Genomic DNA, 19,069 nt, shown 5'->3' on the forward strand with positions numbered 1-19,069 from the left:
ATGTAAATGACAATGACTTAAGCAATTGTAGAAGGCATGTAGATTTAAATCATACCTGTATTTCCATCTCGATGAACCCTTGTAGAGGCCAAACTGCTCTGAGTGGTACTGCACTGCTTAGAACTTACTTTGTGTGCCCCTGCCTGGTAAAACATCTGCGAAAAACGTAGCATGAACGCGTTCAGCTGATCAAAAGGTTTAAAATGTGTCCCAGTCCAACATGCCTAGCTCTGTCCACTGGGTCATGTTTACGGAGCGCTCTCTGAAATAACTTGATCGGGTGAAATACGATGATATCTCATCACACCGGCAGTAGAAGATGGAGAGGTGGATTTGGCCGACATTCGACTTTTCTTATCGATGAAACCTTTGAACTCAATACTGTTTTCTGTATTGAGAATCTGTTACAAACAGAGTAGACTAAGCTTTTAGACTTTACCCTTTCCCAAAGTTTTGCGTTCTTTAGAAAGAGTGCAAGGGCGCATTGCACCAGCACTCTTCACAGAGTAGGCGTTCCCTATGCAAATACCTATGCAAATTCTTGTGCTTGGCTCTGCCCACCTCCTTGCTTGTTCTGGCCACCATGATTAATTTGCACTCATTGGAAACGACAGGACTTGGTCAATCTTGGGTTAGTTATAAAAATCTTTGCTATTGCCAGTGACAACATTTTCAAAACAAGGTGAACACCTGCTTCTTCCTTAAGGTCGCGTTCCAGGTAGTCTTCTTTGCAGTCATGCCGTATATCTGAATATTGCTGTCGAAAGATTCTTAAATAGAGTGTGTGTACGAAGTACGTCTGTGCAACGCATGGGGAATTTAGAATAGATGTTGTGTGCCTCTGCCGGGTTCTTGATAATTATTTATGCGATTTTAAGACTTTATAATCCAAAGTGATTTACATCAGTGAGTGCATACAATTTCACATGGCTGTAAATACGGAACACTCAGATTAGTATGTCAAATGCAATTTAAAATCCATTCCGTCTATCCTCATACCAGACAAATGCATACTTATAAGTATTTTTGAAATGTATTTCCAATACACTGCAATGCTATGTAGCTGAAGAGGGTGACACTGTCTAGGATGAGTGTCGATCAGTTTCTGAAGGTCTGTGTTCACTGGCATTTACTCTCACGTCTGCATCAAATCAACCTCCACCATTAATATTCTAGTTTATTTTATTACAAATATAGCAGTACACAGTCCTCCAGAAATCTGTTGTCAATGACATATTCCTGTGTATTGGATCCTCTGTACATATAAAAACGTCAAAAAAAGAGAATTTGACATTTTCCGTTGCTACTAACTTGTACTGGTAAAAAGTATAATTAAAGTAATATTTTTTTGTTGCCATGCATGGTATATATATTTAGCTTGTTAATTGAACCATGTGTAGTACATATGAAAGAGACAATTAGAAAATCATGGTTCAACAAGACAACAGCCATCAAAATGGTAGAAATGTAGCATTGCACTTATGTCATAGGACTTCACAGCTTTAATTGGATACATAAAATATATGACAAAGGGTGATGTAATTATCTGAATTACTGTAGATTTGAATAGTTTAATCAAGAGTGAAGCATGGTTATAGGTCAAATGCGAAGATCCTTCTTTATGATGGAGGTATTGGGTGTTATTCATATACCATTCTCACACTCAAAATCAACATATTATACTGAACAGAAATATAAAAGCAACATATGAAAAAAAAGCACATTACTTTCAAATGTTGTGCACCAGTTTGTTTACATCCCTGTTAGTGAGCATTTCTCCTTGGCCAAGATAATCCATCCACCTGACAGCTGTGGCATATCAAGAAGCTGATTAAACAGCATGATCATTACACAAGTGCACCTTGTGTTGGGGACATAACAGGCCACTCTAAAATGTGCAGTTTTGTCACATGACACCATTCCTCCGATGTCTCAAGTTATGAGGGAGTGCGCAGTTGGCATGCTGACTGCAGGACTGGCCACCAGAGCTGTTGCTTTCTCTACCATAAGCCGCCTCCAATGTCATTTTAGAGAATTTGGCCATACGTCCAACCGGCCTCACAACAGCATACCACGTGTAACCATGCCAGCCCAGGAAATCCATATCTGGCTTTTCACCTGCGGAATTGTTTGAGATCAGACACCCGGATAGCTGAAGAAATTGTGGGATTGCACAACAGAAGAATTTCTGCACAAACTGTAAGAAAAAGTTGCAGGGAAGCCCATCTGCGTGCTCGTCGTACTCACCAGGTTGACCTGAGGGAAAATGCTCGCCTTCAATGGCTACTGGCACGCTGAAGAAGTGTGCTCTTAAAGGATGAATCCCGCGTCACATGGGTTGGCGGTTTGCAGATGTCAATGTTGTGAATAGAGTGCCGTTCTTCCCCTGAGCGAGACAGTTAACCCACTGTTCTCCGGGCATCGAAGACGTGGTTGTCGATTAAGGCAGCCCCACGCACCTCTCTGATTCAAATGCCTGAGTGGCAGATTGTTCAAATTAATTTGTGGGTTGTTTTTGTGCGACTTCGAAGAGGGCATGTGGAGTTTTAAACTTTGAAAATGTAATTTGTGAGATGCTGTGTATTTCTGTAATACAGACTTGCAAGCTAACGCTCACTTTAATAACTCTTGCTAAGCGAAGCACTGTTGGACTTTTACTAGAAGTGACATTACAAGCTTGCTTGAAATGTTTTACGTCCTGACAATTGTTTGTTTGTATTCCTGCTACTAATTTTAGAATCAAATGTACTGGATGAGGTCCAGTTGGATGTGCCACTGCTGCCAGTCGTCCTTGATGTCCAGGATGCTGCTATCATCCTTGAGGATATGCCAGATGTACCGACTATCCTTGAGGTACAATTTTCAGAACGTTTTTGGTTTTATGTTTGAAAAGTATCCCAGATATTAATTCTAAAAATCTTTGCTGTCTGCTTTAGGAGGCCACTGGTAATTGGCAGTTGATACCGATTAGGTTCAGCCCCCTGTACTGTGGGCCTGTTGTGATCAGAGTAAGAGCCCCCCCCCCCCCCCCCACACACATGCCGGTCCGTTGGCTAAAGCTTGGAGAACTTTCCAGTTCACACACACTGTTACAATTCCTGTAACTAGCTGTTTCTAACCTGAATGTATTGTAATGTCACCCATCTCCTGTGCAGAACCATGCCGGTCCGGTGGCTAAAGCTTGGAGAACTTTCCAGTTCTTCAGCCCCATTATCACCTGAACAGAAATTATTGGTTGTTTTTCCTTTAGATATGCTGTTTTCTAATAATGTGTGTGTGTGGTAAACAGGTGTGTTGTGTGTGTTTTTGGAGCAGCAGACTGATATCTCGGTGGTGTACGCCACTTTCCACATTGTTGGCCGGATGGGCTGCTCTCCTCCTCAGCGTTGTCGGAGGCTGCCTCCGTGTCTATGCCCACCAATCAGCAGTTCACTGAGCCAGAGCCTGAGGGCCACAACTGCTATGAGGTCAGATGTTACACACACACCTACAGTACACATACTATTGACTAGTAGCATTCAGATCCTTCCATTGACCCATTGTTTGTCATGTCATTGCACTGGTCACTGATGTTGAATGTTTGTTCTGTTGTTGTAGGGCTGGGAGGAGGACCTGTTGCCTGAGGAGAGGGAGGTTCCTCTGCTGAAGTGAGTTCCTCTAAATGTCTGTGTAGTCTGGGCTTGCCAGATGCTGAAGGATAGTGGTCACTGTGCTGTTACATTGACCCTAATGGCTGACATGCTCCATTCCCTCCCTCCCACAGCCTCTACCTTACCACCAAGAGAGTGGAGGACATCGCCCTGAGGCTCGTCTCCCTGCGCCAGGCCTTCACTGTGAGTGGACTTCCTTTTTCCTTTTCTCTCTGTGTCTTCTCGTTCTGTCTGTCTCCAAGAGAAAGATGGGTGTCTCACTAACTCTTCCCTCTTCTCTAGACCCTGCTTGGTTCCACCCCGAGCAGGAACCATCTGTTTGTGGCAGGAAAGGTCCTAATGGGCGCACTGGTTCAAGCCCACCACATGGTAGCTCACTAACTCATTATTCATTCAAGGGAAAGAGAGCGTCCTCGATGGGAAATGTGTTCTGTTCACTAACGTCAATGCTCTTTGCTTTGTGATAGGACGAGGCCGAATTCATCCGTGCCTATAACGACTTTGTGGACTACCTGAGTGACCCCTCCAAGCAGATTGACATTGAGAGGGAGCTGGCTGAGGCAAAGGTGAGTTCATTAACTCTTTCAAGTCTCACTTTGAGTTCTTCCACATGCATATCTTTTATACATCACAGGAGCTGATCAATTTGAAATTGTTCCTATTTTCTCCAAATGTGTTTTCTTGTCCTAGATCCATCATGTTAACCTGATAGATGTCCTTTTTGAACTGGTGCTATTTGGGATGATGACAGCTCAGAAGTCCCTGATGGTGGTAAGTAGCATCTCACTGGTACATGTTTCGATGTCTCTCTATTTGTAATTTCACTTAAACTTCTCTCCTCTGTTTCCATTAGCACCCTGGTGGGTTCATGGAGCGTCTGTACGCTCTCCTGCACTCCTTCCTGCCCGTAGCTGCCAGCATTGAGCCAAAGGCCGAGAGATACCTGCTGCTGCTCAATGTAAGATTCAAGAGTTTACTTCACTATTCCTAGTTTACTTCCTCTTTACTTTTTCATGAATAACAGGGTTTCAATGCCATTTTACGAGGAGTAACTCTCATTGTCTCTCTGCTCTTGATAAGCTAGTAACTTAGAGCCATTATCTATGTGTTGTGTGGTGTTCTCTTCAGGGCGGGCTGATGGCTCTGCTCGATGACATGTTTGGGCAGCAGCTGGCCTGGTACTTTAACCCAGTGTCTCTGGTCACTGAGCTCTCCAGCCTCCTGGAGTACCACCTGGAGAACCTCATGGCCAGCATGTAGTCCTACTGCAGAGATCTGAAAGGCCACATTTTTCTCTCTCTCTCTCTCTCAGGAATTGAGGACTTGAAGTGCTTCGCTGAAGCCTGATTAGTTAACACCCATTGAATTAATGTATTCTCTTGTTTTCTCTCCCCACAGGATTCTTGCGACACTTTGCCACCACACAGGGGTCTAGACACAAATGCACTACATTACTTTGCACTGAATTTTACATTTTTAAATAAAATAACTAGTAGTTCAAAAGCATTTGTCTCTGTCTTTTCATTTACTTGATTATTTCATCACTATTTCCTATTCCTGGAGTTATGAGGCTAATATTACACTATTACATTAACAATTATGCATTATTCTTTTCATATGGAAATGAAAAACAAAGTTTAGGTGATTTATGGGTACTACAGGCCCACACTTTATGGCTTTGAATTGTGATGTGTAATTCTGTACTATTTAAAAATATGTAGGCCTACATACACAGAGTTTACAAAACATTAAGAACACCTTCCTAACATTGAGTTGCACCCCGTTTCTCAGAACAGACTCAATTTCCCGGGACATGAACTCTACAAGGTGTCTACAGGGATGCTGGCCCATGTTCACTCCAATGATTCCCACAGTGGTGGACCATTCTTTATACACCTACTACCTTACATCGTTCAAAGGCACTTAAATATTTTGTCTTGCCCATTTACCCTCTGAATGGCACGCATACACAATCCATGTATCAATTGTCTCAATGCTTAAAAATATTTCTTTAACCTGTCTCCTTCCCTTCATCTACACTGATTGAAGTGGATTGAACAAGTGACATCAGTACGGGATCATAGCTTTCACCTGGATTTACCTGGTCAGTCTGTCATGGAAAGAGCGGGTATAGTATAAAGTCGACCACTAGAGGGCACAATTGCTTCAGTCTTGAATGTAACTTCTCACTATCTGTACTCTACATTAACAGTCTGCCATTGTAGACTCAGGTATCTTGGGTATTTTTGTTTCAATTTGCCATATTTCCCATTAATGTCTGAGCCATTTAGCATCTTTCCAACTGAAAATAATGTTAGCGTTCATGTGAGAGGGTGTAGTAGTGCATACTTTTATTTATTTTATTTATTTCACCTTTATTTAACCAGGTAGGCAAGTTGAGAACAAGTTCTCATTTACAATTGCGACCTGGCCAAGATAAAGCAAAGCAGTTCGACACATACAACGACACAGAGTTACACATGGAGCAAAACAAACATACAGTCAATAATACAGTATAAACAAGTCTATATACGATGTGAGCAATTGAGGTGAGATAAGGGAGGTAAAGGCAAAAAAAGGCCATGGTGGCAAAGTAAATACAATATAGCAAGTAAAACACTGGAATGGTAGATTTGCAATGGAAGAATGTGCAAAGTAGAAATAAAAATAATGGGGTGCAAAGGAGCAAAATAAATAAATAAATGAAATACAGTAGGGAAAGAGGTAGTTGTTTGGGCTAAAATATAGGTGGGCTATGTACAGGTGCAGTAATCTGTGAGCTGCTCTGACAGTTGGTGCTTAAAGCTAGTGAGGGAGATAAGTGTTTCCAGTTTCAGTGCTTTTTGTAGTTCGTTCCAGTCATTGGCAGCAGAGAACTGGAAGGAGAGGCGGCCAAAGAAAGAATTGGTTTTGGGGGTGACTAGAGAGATTATACCTGCTGGAGCGTGTGCTACAGGTGGGAGATGCTATGGTGACCAGCGAGCTGAGATAAGGGGGGACTTTACCTAGCAGGGTCTTGTAGATGACATGGAGCCAGTGGGTTTGGCGATGAGTATGAAGCGAGGGCCAGCCAACGAGAGCGTACAGGTCGCAATGGTGGGTAGTATATGGGGCTTTGGTGACAAAACGGATTGCACTGTGATAGACTGCATCCAATTTGTTGAGTAGGGTATTGGAGGCTATTTTGTAAATGACATTGCCAAAGTCGAGGATTGGTAGGATGGTCAGTTTTACAAGGGTATGTTTGGCTGCATGAGTGAAGGATGCTTTGTTGCGAAATAGGAAGCCAATTCTAGATTTAACTTTGGATTGGAGATATTTGATATGGGTCTGGAAGGAGAGTTTACAGTCTAACCAGACACCTAAGTATTTGTAGTTGTCCACGTATTCTAAATCAGAGACGTCCAGAGTAGTGATGTTGGACAGGCGGGTAGGTGCGGGTAGCGATCGGTTGAAGAGCATGCATTTAGTTTTACTTGTATTTAAGAGCAATTGGAGGCTGACCACTAGTTGGATCATACCGTGGTTAGTGGTGTTTATGCAGGAACCCAGAGGATGTAGACATTCTCCATCACAGTAGAAGGCTTTGTATCCCTTTTCTAACTAGGCAAGTCAGTTAAGAACAACTCCTTACTCACAATGACGGCCTTCCTGGGAAACAGTGGGTTAACTGTCATGTTCAGGGGCAGAATGACAGATTTTTACCTTGTCAGCTCGGGGATTGGATCCAGCATCTTTCGGTTACTGGCTCAACACTAACCACTAGGCTACCTGCCGCCCCAGATCCACGCCCCTGTCTTACTTTAAAAGGTATCTGTGACCAACAGAGGCACATCTGTATTCACAGTCATGTGAAATCCATAGATTAGGGTCTAAAGAATGTATTTGAATTGACTGATTGCCTTATATGAACTTTAACTCAGTAATATCGTTGAAATTGTTGAATGTTGCGTTAATTTTTTGTGTACAGTGTAGATACATACTATTTATCTGCATATTGCCAGATTATTGCTTTCAACTGCTGGTTGCAAAGGTATATCTTTTGGAACAATGGTAGTGAAGTTTATTAAAATGATGTAGAATAGATGGGCCGCCACAGGTGTCACAGGCATACACAGGTCTTGACCACCATGTCTTCATGCTTCTTTAGGATCACATTGTCGTTGTCGTCGTAGAAGAGTCTAGAGATGGGACTGAGCTTGGTGGGTGTGCAGCACGCTTTGGGAACCTCACCCGGCTTCAAAAGGTGAACCTGCCATGAAAAAGTTCAATCAGATTTATTCATACATACACTTTGACATAATCAATGATAATAATATCCTGTTTATAAAAGAGGTATGATTATTATGCAGATCCTACAGTGCTCTCCAACCTCAGTGGGCTTTGGCTTCGCCCCCCTTGTCTGAATGTGGTCATATGTTTTAACCCTGGTTGTCTGTGCTCCACAAGTCTTTATAGCCCACTGAGCCAAAGCCTAGACTTTCAGAAGTTCAACAACAACTTCCATGAAACAAGTTAAAACATTTCAATGGGCCATTGACCTAGCTAGTGACTTTAAAAAAACATTTGGTATTTTTGTTTTATATTATTCCAACAACATAGAATAAAATTACAATGATGACCAGGAATGTTATAGGATTCTAATGACAACCATAGAGTTCCAAACTCATTTCTATGGCAACACAGCTGTCCATTTTTAAATCAGCAATTTCTAAAATATGTGTTGCCAAGAGACATCGAACCGATATAACATCTCGGCGTTCTATTGAACGTTTTCTGTTCGAAAACAAGAACAACTTAAATTTGCTGTTTAACAACAACAAACTTGACTGATTTCTGAGACCTGAGATTGGAAAATGCCTGGGTGTTTTTCAAGATTGATGGAGAGAGTGCGAGGACGTGGGCAGCCTTCTGCGTCGACAGGTTGTTTAAATTCATTTGTGGGTTGTTTTTGTTGTCTTTTTCCGTTTTGCAGGGTTCGCGATCGTCGGGAGGTGGACAGCGACAGCGACTTCGAAGAGGGTACGTGGAGTTTTAAACTTTTTATTTTACCACATTCAGCATTGAAAATGTAATTTGTGAAATGTGTATATCTGTAATACAGACTTGCAAGCTAACGCTAACTTTAATAATTGTTGCTAAGCGAATCACTGTTGGACCTTTACTAGTAGTGACGTTACTAGCTAGCTTGATATGTTTTACATCCTGACAATTGTTTGTTTGTATTCCTGCTACTAATTTTAGAATCAAATGTACTGGATGAGGTCCAGTTGGATGTGCCACTGCTGCCAGTCATCCTTGATGTCCAGGATGCTGCTATCATCCTTGAGGATGTGCCAGATGTACCGACTATCCTTGAGGTACAATTTTCAGAACGTTTTTGGTTTTATGTTTGAAAAGTATCCCAGATATTAATTCTAAAAATCTCTGCTGTCTGCTTTAGGAAGCCACTGGTAATTGGCAGTTGATACCGATTAGGTTCAGCCCCCTGTACTGTGGGCCTGTTGTGATCAGAGTAAGAGCCCCCTCCCCCCCCACACACACACACTGTTACAATTCCTGTAATTAGCTGTTTTTAACCTGAATGTATTGTAATGTCACCCATCTCCTGTGCAGAACCATGCCGGTCCGTTGGCTAAAGCTTGGAGAACTTTCCAGTTCATAAGCCCCATTATCACCTATATGCGTGGGGGATCCCAGGTATGTGTCTCTGTAACTACCTAGTCCTAATCTACATTGCCAGAGTCATGTGATCTTGATGGAAATATGTTACAGCGATGGCTGATGTTGTTTTGTTGATGTTGTTTCTCTCCACAGCAGGTGGTGGTGAGGAGGCACCATGTGAGTAGGGTTCGAGGCCAGGAGACTCAACTGGTGTGGGCCGTCTCCAGGGAGACAGCCAGACTTAGTTCAGAGGGCATCCCCTACTGTGCCACCAAGGTTCAGTCCGTCACTTGGATCCTGGTAAGATGTAAATACTACCGAAATAGTATTAGATTAGGCTTTTCTTCACTTATTCCATTTGGCCTTAACATATCGTCTCTCCCTGTCAGTATGTGGCTGGCAGGGTGACCCAGTATGCTTCTCACCTCCGCCATGAGACGTCTGTGGACGTGACCCTTGGCTGCTACCAGGTAAATAAAAATGTTTTATGTATATTGAACAGAAATTATTGGTTGTTTTTCCTTTAGATATGCTGTTTTCTAATAATGTGTGTGTGTGGTAAACAGGTGTGTTGTGTGTGTTTTTGGAGCAGCAGACTGATATCTCGGTGGTGTACGCCACTCTCCACATGGGCCCGGATGGGCTGCTCTCCTCCTCAGCGTGGTCGGAGGCTGCCTCCGTGTCTACGCCCACCAATCAGCAGTTCACTGAGCCAGAGCCTGAGGGCCACAACTGCTATGAGGTCAGATGTTACACACACACCTACAGTACACATACTATTGACTAGTAGCATTAAGATCCTTCCATTGACCCATTGTTTGTCATGTCATTGCACTGGTCACTGATGTTGAATGTTTGTTCTGTTGTTGTAGGGCTGGGAGGAGGACCTGCTGCCTGAGGAGAGGGAGGTTCCTCTGCTAAAGTGAGTTCCTCTAAATGTCTGTGTAGTCTGGGCTTGCCAGATGCTGAAGGATAGTGGTCACCGTGCTGTTATCCACATTGACCCTAATGGCTGACATGCTCCATTCCCTCCCTCCCACAGCCTCTACCTTACCACCAAGAGAGTGGAGGACATCGCCCTGAGGCTCGTCTCCCTGCGCCAGGCCTTCACTGTGAGTGGACTTCCTTTTTCCTTTTCTCTCTGTGTCTTCTCGTTCTGTCTGTCTCCAAGAGAAAGATGGGTGTCTCACTAACTCTTCCCTCTTCTCTAGACCCTGCTTGGTTCCACCCCGAGCAGGAACCATCTGTTTGTGGCAGGAAAGGTCCTAATGGGCGCACTGGTTCAAGCCCACCACATGGTAGCTCACTAACTCATTATTCATTCAAGGGAAAGAGAGCGTCCTCGATGGGAAATGTGTTCTGTTCACTAACGTCAATGCTCTTTGCTTTGTGATAGGACGAGGCCGAATTCATCCGTGCCTATAACGACTTTGTGGACTACCTGAGTGACCCCTCCAAGCAGATTGACATTGAGAGGGAGCTGGCTGAGGCAAAGGTGAGTTCATTAACTCTTTCAAGTCTCACTTTGAGTTCTTCCACATGCATATCTTTTATACATCACAGGAGCTGATCAATTTGAAATTGTTCCTATTTTCTCCAAATGTGTTTTCTTGTCCTAGATCCATCATGTTAACCTGATAGATGTCCTTTTTGAACTGGTGCTATTTGGGATGATGACAGCTCAGAAGTCCCTGATGGTGGTAAGTAGCATCTCACTGGTACATGTTTCGATGTCTCTCTATTTGTAATTTCACTTAAACCTCTCTCCTCTGTTTCCATTAGCACCCTGGTGGGTTCATGGAGCGTCTGTACGCTCTCCTGCACTCCTTCCTGCCCGTAGCTGCCAGCATTGAGCCAAAGGCCGAGAGATACCTGCTGCTGCTCAATGTAAGATTCAAGAGTTTACTTCCCTATTCCTAGTTTACTTCCTCTTTACTTTTTCATGAATAACAGGGTTTCAATGCCATTTTACGAGGAGTAACTCTCATTGTCTCTCTGCTCTTGATAAGCTAGTAACTTAGAGCCATTATCTATGTGTTGTGTGGTGTTCTCTTCAGGGCGGGCTGATGGCTCTGCTCGATGACATGTTTGGGCAGCAGCTGGCCTGGTACTTTAACCCAGTGTCTCTGGTCACTGAGCTCTCCAGCCTCCTGGAGTACCACCTGGAGAACCTCATGGCCAGCATGTAGTCCTACTGCAGAGATCTGAAAGGCCACATTTCTCTCTCTCTCTCTCTCTCTCTCTCTCTCTCTCTCTCTCAGGAATTGAGGACTTGAAGTGCTTCGCTGAAGCCTGATTAGTTAACACCCATTGAATTAATGTATTCTCTTGTTTTCTCTCCCCACAGGATTCTTGCGACACTTTGCCACCACACAGGGGTCTAGACACAAATGCACTACATTACTTTGCACTGAATTTTACATTTTTAAATAAAATAACTAGTAGTTCAAAAGCATTTGTCTCTGTCTTTTCATTTACTTGATTATTTCATCACTATTTCCTATTCCTGGAGTTATGAGGCTAATATTACACTATTACATTAACAATTATGCATTATTCTTTTCATATGGAAATGAAAACAAAGTTTAGGTGATTTACGGGTACTACAGGCCCACACTTTATGGCTTTGAATTGTGATGTGTAATTCTGTACTATTTAAAAATATGTAGGCCTACATACACAGAGTTTACAAAACATTAAGAACACCTTCCTAACATTGAGTTGCACCCCGTTTCTCAGAACAGACTCAATTTCCCGGGACATGAACTCTACAAGGTGTCTACAGGGATGCTGGCCCATGTTCACTCCAATGATTCCCACAGTGGTGGACCATTCTTTATACACCTACTACCTTACATCGTTCAAAGGCACTTAAATATTTTGTCTTGCCCATTTACCCTCTGAATGGCACGCATACACAATCCATGTATCAATTGTCTCAATGCTTAAAAATATTTCTTTAACCTGTCTCCTTCCCTTCATCTACACTGATTGAAGTGGATTGAACAAGTGACATCAGTACGGGATCATAGCTTTCACCTGGATTTACCTGGTCAGTCTGTCATGGAAAGAGCGGGTATAGTATAAAGTCGACCACTAGAGGGCACAATTGCTTCAGTCTTGAATGTAACTTCTCACTATCTGTACTCTACATTAACAGTCTGCCATTGTAGACTCAGGTATCTTGGGTATTTTTGTTTCAATTTGCCATATTTCCCATTAATGTCTGAGCCATTTAGCATCTTTCCAACTGAAAATAATGTTAGCGTTCATGTGAGAGGGTGTAGTAGTGCATACTTTTATTTATTTTATTTATTTCACCTTTATTTAACCAGGTAGGCAAGTTGAGAACAAGTTCTCATTTACAATTGCGACCTGGCCAAGATAAAGCAAAGCAGTTCGACACATACAACGACACAGAGTTACACATGGAGCAAAACAAACATACAGTCAATAATACAGTATAAACAAGTCTATATACGATGTGAGCAATTGAGGTGAGATAAGGGAGGTAAAGGCAAAAAAAGGCCATGGTGGCAAAGTAAATACAATATAGCAAGTAAAACACTGGAATGGTAGATTTGCAATGGAAGAATGTGCAAAGTAGAAATAAAAATAATGGGGTGCAAAGGAGCAAAATAAATAAATAAATGAAATACAGTAGGGAAAGAGGTAGTTGTTTGGGCTAAAATATAGGTGGGCTATGTACAGGTGCAGTAATCTGTGAGCTGCTCTGACAGTTGGTGCTTAAAGCTAGTGAGGGAGATAAGTGTTTCCAGTTTCAGTGCTTTTTGTAGTTCGTTCCAGTCATTGGCAGCAGAGAACTGGAAGGAGAGGCGGCCAAAGAAAGAATTGGTTTTGGGGGTGACTAGAGAGATTATACCTGCTGGAGCGTGTGCTACAGGTGGGAGATGCTATGGTGACCAGCGAGCTGAGATAAGGGGGACTTTACCTAGCAGGGTCTTGTAGATGACATGGAGCCAGTGGGTTTGGCGACGAGTATGAAGCGAGGGCCAGCCAACGAGAGCGTACAGGTCGCAATGGTGGGTAGTATATGGGGCTTTGGTGACAAAACGGATTGCACTGTGATAGACTGCATCCAATTTGTTGAGTAGGGTATTGGAGGCTATTTTGTAAATGACATTGCCAAAGTCGAGGATTGGTAGGATGGTCAGTTTTACAAGGGTATGTTTGGCTGCATGAGTGAAGGATGCTTTGTTGCGAAATAGGAAGCCAATTCTAGATTTAACTTTGGATTGGAGATATTTGATATGGGTCTGGAAGGAGAGTTTACAGTCTAACCAGACACCTAAGTATTTGTAGTTGTCCACGTATTCTAAATCTGAGACGTCCAGAGTAGTGATGTTGGACAGGCGGGTAGGTGCGGGTAGCGATCGGTTGAAGAGCATGCATTTAGTTTTACTTGTATTTAAGAGCAATTGGAGGCTGACCACTAGTTGGATCATACCGTGGTTAGTGGTGTTTATGCAGGAACCCAGAGGATGTAGACATTCTCCATCACAGTAGAAGGCTTTGTATCCCTTTTCTAACTAGGCAAGTCAGTTAAGAACAACTCCTTACTCACAATGACGGCCTTCCTGGGAAACAGTGGGTTAACTGTCATGTTCAGGGGCAGAATGACAGATTTTTACCTTGTCAGCTCGGGGATCCAGCATCTTTCGGTTACTGGCTCAACACTAACCACTAGGCTACCTGCCGCCCCAGATCCACGCCCCTGTCTTACTTTAAAAAGGTATCTGTGACCAACAGAGGCACATCTGTATTCACAGTCATGTGAAATCCATAGATTAGGGTCTAAAGCATGTATTTGAATTGACTGATTGCCTTATATGAACTTTAACTCAGTAATATCGTTGAAATTGTTGAATGTTGCGTTAATTTTTTGTGTACAGTGTAGATACATACTATTTATCTGCATATTGCCAGATTATTGCTTTCAACTGCTGGTTGCAAAGGTATATCTTTTGGAACAATGGTAGTGAAGTTTATTAAAATGATGTAGAATAGATGGGCCGCCACAGGTGTCACAGGCATACACAGGTCTTGACCACCATGTCTTCATGCTTCTTTAGGATCACATTGTCGTTGTCGTCGTAGAAGAGTCTAGAGATGGGACTGAGCTTGGTGGGTGTGCAGCACGCTTTGGGAACCTCACCCGGCTTCAAAAGGTGAACCTGCCATGAAAAAGTTCAATCAGATTTATTCATACATACACTTTGACATAATCAATGATAATAATATCCTGTTTATAAAAGAGGTATGATTATTATGCAGATCCTACAGTGCTCTCCAACCTCAGTGGGCTTTGGCTTCGCCCCCCTTGTCTGAATGTGGTCATATGTTTTAACCCTGGTTGTCTGTGCTCCACAAGTCTTTATAGCCCACTGAGCCAAAGCCTAGACTTTCAGAAGTTCAACAACAACTTCCATGAAACAAGTTAAAACATTTCAATGGGCCATTGACCTAGCTAGTGACTTTAAAAAAACATTTTGGTATTTTTGTTTTATATTATTCCAACAACATAGAATATAATTACAATGATGACCAGGAATGTTATAGGATTCTAATGACAACCATAGAGTTCCAAACTCATTTCTATGGCAACACAGCTGTCCATTTTTAAATCAGCAATTTCTAAAATATGTGTTGCCAAGAGACATCGAACCGATATAGCATCTTGGCGTTCTATTGAACGTTTTCTGTTCGAAAACAAGAACAACTTCAATTTGCTGTTTAACAACAACAAACTTGACTGATTTTTGAGACCTGAGATTGAAAAATCGACTGGAAAATGCCTGGGTGTTTTTCAAGATTGATGGAGAGAGTGCGAGGACGTGGGCAGCCTTCTGCGTCGACAGGTTGTTTAAATTCATCTGTGGGTTGTTTTTGTTGTCTTTTTCCGTTTTGCAGGGTTCGCGATCGTCGGGAGGTGGACAGCGACAGCGACTTCGAAGAGGGTACGTGGAGTTTTAAACTTCTTATTTTACCACATTCAGCATTGAAAATGTAATTTGTGAAATGTGTATATCTGTAATACAGACTTGCAAGCTAACGTTAACTTTAATAATTGTTGCTAAGCGAATCACTGTTGGACCTTTACTAGTAGTGACGTTACTAGCTAGCTTGATATGTTTTACTTCCTGACAATAGTTCGTTTGTATTCCTGCTACTAATTTTAGAATCAAATGTACTGGATGAGGTCCAGTTGGATGTGCCACTGCTGCCAGTCATCCTTGATGTCCAGGATGCTGCTATCATCCTTGAGGATGTGCCAGATGTACCGACTATCCTTGAGGTACAATTTTCAGAACGTTTTTGGTTTTATGTTTGAAAAGTATCCCAGATATTAATTCTAAAAATCTCTGCTGTCTGCTTTAGGAGGCCACTGGTAATTGGCAGTTGATACCGATTAGGTTCAGCCCCCTGTACTGTGGGCCTGTTGTGATCAGAGTAAGAGCCCCCCCCCCCCCCCACACACACACTGTTACAATTCCTGTAATTAGCTGTTTCTAACCTGAATGTATTGTAATGTCACCCATCTCCTGTGCAGAACCATGCCGGTCCGTTGGCTAAAGCTTGGAGAACTTTCCAGTTCATAAGCCCCATTATCACCTATATGCGTGGGGGATCCCAGGTATGTGTCTCTGTAACTACCTAGTCCTAATCTACATTGCCAGAGTCATGTGATCTTGATGGAAATATGTTACAGCGATGGCTGATGTTGTTTTGTTGATGTTGTTTCTCTCCACAGCAGGTGGTGGTGAGGAGGCACCATGTGAGTAGGGTTCGAGGCCAGGAGACTCAACTAGTGTGGGCCGTCTCCAGGGAGACAGCCAGACTTAGTTCAGAGGGCATCCCCTACTGTGCCACCAAGGTTCAGTCCGTCACTTGGATCCTGGTAAGATGTAAATACTACCGAAATAGTATTAGATTAGGCTTTTCTTCACTTATTCCATTTGGCCTTAACATATCGTCTCTCTCTGTCAGTATGTGGCTGGCAGGGTGACCCAGTATGCTTCTCACCTCCGCCATGAGACGTCTGTGGACGTGACCCTTGGCTGCTACCAGGTAAATAAAAATGTTCTTATGTATATTGAACAGAAATTATTGGTTGTTTTTCCTTTAGATATGCTGTTTTCTAATAATGTGTGTGTGTGGTAAACAGGTGTGTTGTGTGTGTTTTTGGAGCAGCAGACTGATATCTCGGTGGTGTACGCCACTCTCCACATGGGCCCGGATGGGCTGCTCTCCTCCTCAGCGTGGTCGGAGGCTGCCTCCGTGTCTACGCCCACCAATCAGCAGTTCACTGAGCCAGAGCCTGAGGGCCACAACTGCTATGAGGTCAGATGTTACACACACACCTACAGTACACATACTATTGACTAGTAGCATTAAGATCCTTCCATTGACCCATTGTTTGTCATGTCATTGCACTGGTCACTGATGTTGAATGTTTGTTCTGTTGTTGTAGGGCTGGGAGGAGGACCTGCTGCCTGAGGAGAGGGAGGTTCCTCTGCTAAAGTGAGTTCCTCTAAATGTCTGTGTAGTCTGGGCTTGCCAGATGCTGAAGGATAGTGGTCACCGTGCTGTTATCCCCATTGACCCTAATGGCTGACATGCTCCATTCCCTCCCTCCCACAGCCTCTACCTTACCACCAAGAGAGTGGAGGACATCGCCCTGAGGCTCGTCTCCCTGCGCCAGGCCTTCACTGTGAGTGGACTTCCTTTTTCCTTTTCTCTCTGTGTCTTCTCGTTCTGTCTGTCTCCAAGAGAAAGATGGGTGTCTCACTAACTCTTCCCTCTTCTCTAGACCCTGCTTGGTTCCACCCCGAGCAGGAACCATCTGTTTGTGGCAGGAAAGGTCCTAATGGGCGCACTGGTTCAAGCCCACCACATGGTAGCTCACTAACTCATTATTCATTCAAGGGAAAGAGAGCGTCCTCGATGGGAAATGTGTTCTGTTCACTAACGTCAATGCTCTTTGCTTTGTGATAGGACGAGGCCGAATTCATCCGTGCCTATAACGACTTTGTGGACTACCTGAGTGACCCCTCCAAGCAGATTGACATTGAGAGGGAGCTGGCTGAGGCAAAGGTGAGTTCATTAACTCTTTCAAGTCTCACTTTGAGTTCTTCCACATGCATATCTTTTATACATCACAGGAGCTGATCAATTTGAAATTGTTCCTATTTTCTCCAAATGTGTTTTCTTGTCCTAGATCCATCATGTTAACCTGATAGATGTCCTTTTTGAACTGGTGCTATTTGGGATGATGACAGCTCAGAAGTCCCTGATGGTGGTAAGTAGCATCTCACTGGTACATGTTTCGATGTCTCTCTATTTGTAATTTCACTTAAACCTCTCTCCTCTGTTTCCATTAGCACCCTGGTGGGTTCATGGAGCGTCTGTACGCTCTCCTGCACTCCTTCCTGCCCGTAGCTGCCAGCATTGAGCCAAAGGCCGAGAGATACCTGCTGCTGCTCAATGTAAGATTCAAGAGTTTACTTCCCTATTCCTAGTTTACTTCCTCTTTACTTTTTCATGAATAACAGGGTTTCAATGCCATTTTACGAGGAGTAACTCTCATTGTCTCTCTGCTCTTGATAAGCTAGTAACTTAGAGCCATTATCTATGTGTTGTGTGGTGTTCTCTTCAGGGCGGGCTGATGGCTCTGCTCGATGACATGTTTGGGCAGCAGCTGGCCTGGTACTTTAACCCAGTGTCTCTGGTCACTGAGCTCTCCAGCCTCCTGGAGTACCACCTGGAGAACCTCATGGCCAGCATGTAGTCCTACTGCAGAGATCTGAAAGGCCACATTTCTCTCTATTTCTCTCTCTCTCTCTCTCTCTCTCTCTCTCTCTCTCTCTCTCTCTCAGGAATTGAGGACTTGAAGTGCTTCGCTGAAGCCTGATTAGTTAACACCCATTGAATTAATGTATTCTCTTGTTTTCTCTCCCCACAGGATTCTTGCGACACTTTGCCACCACACAGGGGTCTAGACACAAATGCACTACATTACTTTGCACTGAATTTTACATTTTTAAATAAAATAACTAGTAGTTCAAAAGCATTTGTCTCTGTCTTTTCATTTACTTGATTATTTCATCACTATTTCCTATTCCTGGAGTTATGAGGCTAATATTACACTATTACATGAACAATTATGCATTATTCTTTTCATATGGAAATGAAAAACAAAGTTTAGGTGATTTACGGGTACTACAGGCCCACACTTTATGGCTTTGAATTGTGATGTGTAATTCTGTACTATTTAAAAATATGTAGGCCTACATACACAGAGTTTACAAAACATTAAGAACACCTTCCTAACATTGAGTTGCACCCCGTTTCTCAGAACAGACTCAATTTCCCGGGACATGAACTCTACAAGGTGTCTACAGGGATGCTGGCCCATGTTCACTCCAATGATTCCCACAGTGGTGGACCATTCTTTATACACCTACTACCTTACATCGTTCAAAGGCACTTAAATATTTTGTCTTGCCCATTTACCCTCTGAATGGCAGGCATACACAATCCATGTATCAATTGTCTCAATGCTTAAAAATATTTCTTTAACCTGTCTCCTTCCCTTCATCTACACTGATTGAAGTGGATTGAACAAGTGACATCAGTACGGGATCATAGCTTTCACCTGGATTTACCTGGTCAGTCTGTCATGGAAAGAGCGGGTATAGTATAAAGTCGACCACTAGAGGGCACAATTGCTTCAG

The 19,069-nt window shown here is 43.0% G+C and overlaps 3 protein-coding genes and 1 long non-coding RNA gene across 4 annotated transcripts; all 4 read left to right on the forward strand.

Moving 5' to 3' along the window:
• Positions 1-592: 592 nt before the first annotated feature.
• LOC135549081 (uncharacterized) lies at positions 593-3,009 on the forward strand. The gene is made up of 3 exons (XR_010456929.1): positions 593-631; positions 2,738-2,853; positions 2,937-3,009. It is a non-coding gene; the product is annotated as an uncharacterized LOC135549081 (long non-coding RNA).
• A 401-nt stretch (positions 3,010-3,410) lies between these two features.
• LOC135549301 (uncharacterized) lies at positions 3,411-5,183 on the forward strand. The gene is made up of 8 exons (XM_064979311.1): positions 3,411-3,467; positions 3,598-3,647; positions 3,764-3,833; positions 3,933-4,019; positions 4,118-4,216; positions 4,341-4,421; positions 4,504-4,608; positions 5,049-5,183. Exons 1-8 carry the CDS (start codon positions 3,411-3,413, stop codon positions 5,181-5,183), a joined length of 684 nt encoding a protein of 227 aa, XP_064835383.1.
• A 3,379-nt stretch (positions 5,184-8,562) lies between these two features.
• LOC135549082 (uncharacterized) lies at positions 8,563-11,769 on the forward strand. Its single transcript, XM_064979144.1, has 12 exons — positions 8,563-8,672; positions 8,895-9,010; positions 9,267-9,350; positions 9,468-9,614; positions 9,704-9,784; positions 9,904-10,056; positions 10,187-10,236; positions 10,357-10,426; positions 10,526-10,612; positions 10,711-10,809; positions 10,934-11,014; positions 11,097-11,769. The coding sequence occupies exons 3-12, from the start codon at positions 9,333-9,335 to the stop codon at positions 11,232-11,234; spliced, it is 924 nt and encodes a 307-aa protein (XP_064835216.1). The 5' UTR covers positions 8,563-8,672; positions 8,895-9,010; positions 9,267-9,332; the 3' UTR covers positions 11,235-11,769.
• Positions 11,770-15,115: 3,346 nt separating this feature from the next.
• LOC135549083 (uncharacterized) lies at positions 15,116-18,405 on the forward strand. The gene is made up of 13 exons (XM_064979145.1): positions 15,116-15,292; positions 15,515-15,630; positions 15,714-15,785; positions 15,886-15,969; positions 16,087-16,233; positions 16,323-16,403; positions 16,524-16,676; positions 16,807-16,856; positions 16,977-17,046; positions 17,146-17,232; positions 17,331-17,429; positions 17,554-17,634; positions 17,717-18,405. Exons 1-13 carry the CDS (start codon positions 15,127-15,129, stop codon positions 17,852-17,854), a joined length of 1,344 nt encoding a protein of 447 aa, XP_064835217.1. The 5' UTR covers positions 15,116-15,126; the 3' UTR covers positions 17,855-18,405.
• The last annotated feature ends 664 nt before the right edge of the window (positions 18,406-19,069 follow it).

Source organism: Oncorhynchus masou, chromosome 12, assembly GCF_036934945.1.
Source record: "Oncorhynchus masou masou isolate Uvic2021 chromosome 12, UVic_Omas_1.1, whole genome shotgun sequence".
Lineage (NCBI taxonomy): Eukaryota > Metazoa > Chordata > Actinopteri > Salmoniformes > Salmonidae > Oncorhynchus > Oncorhynchus masou.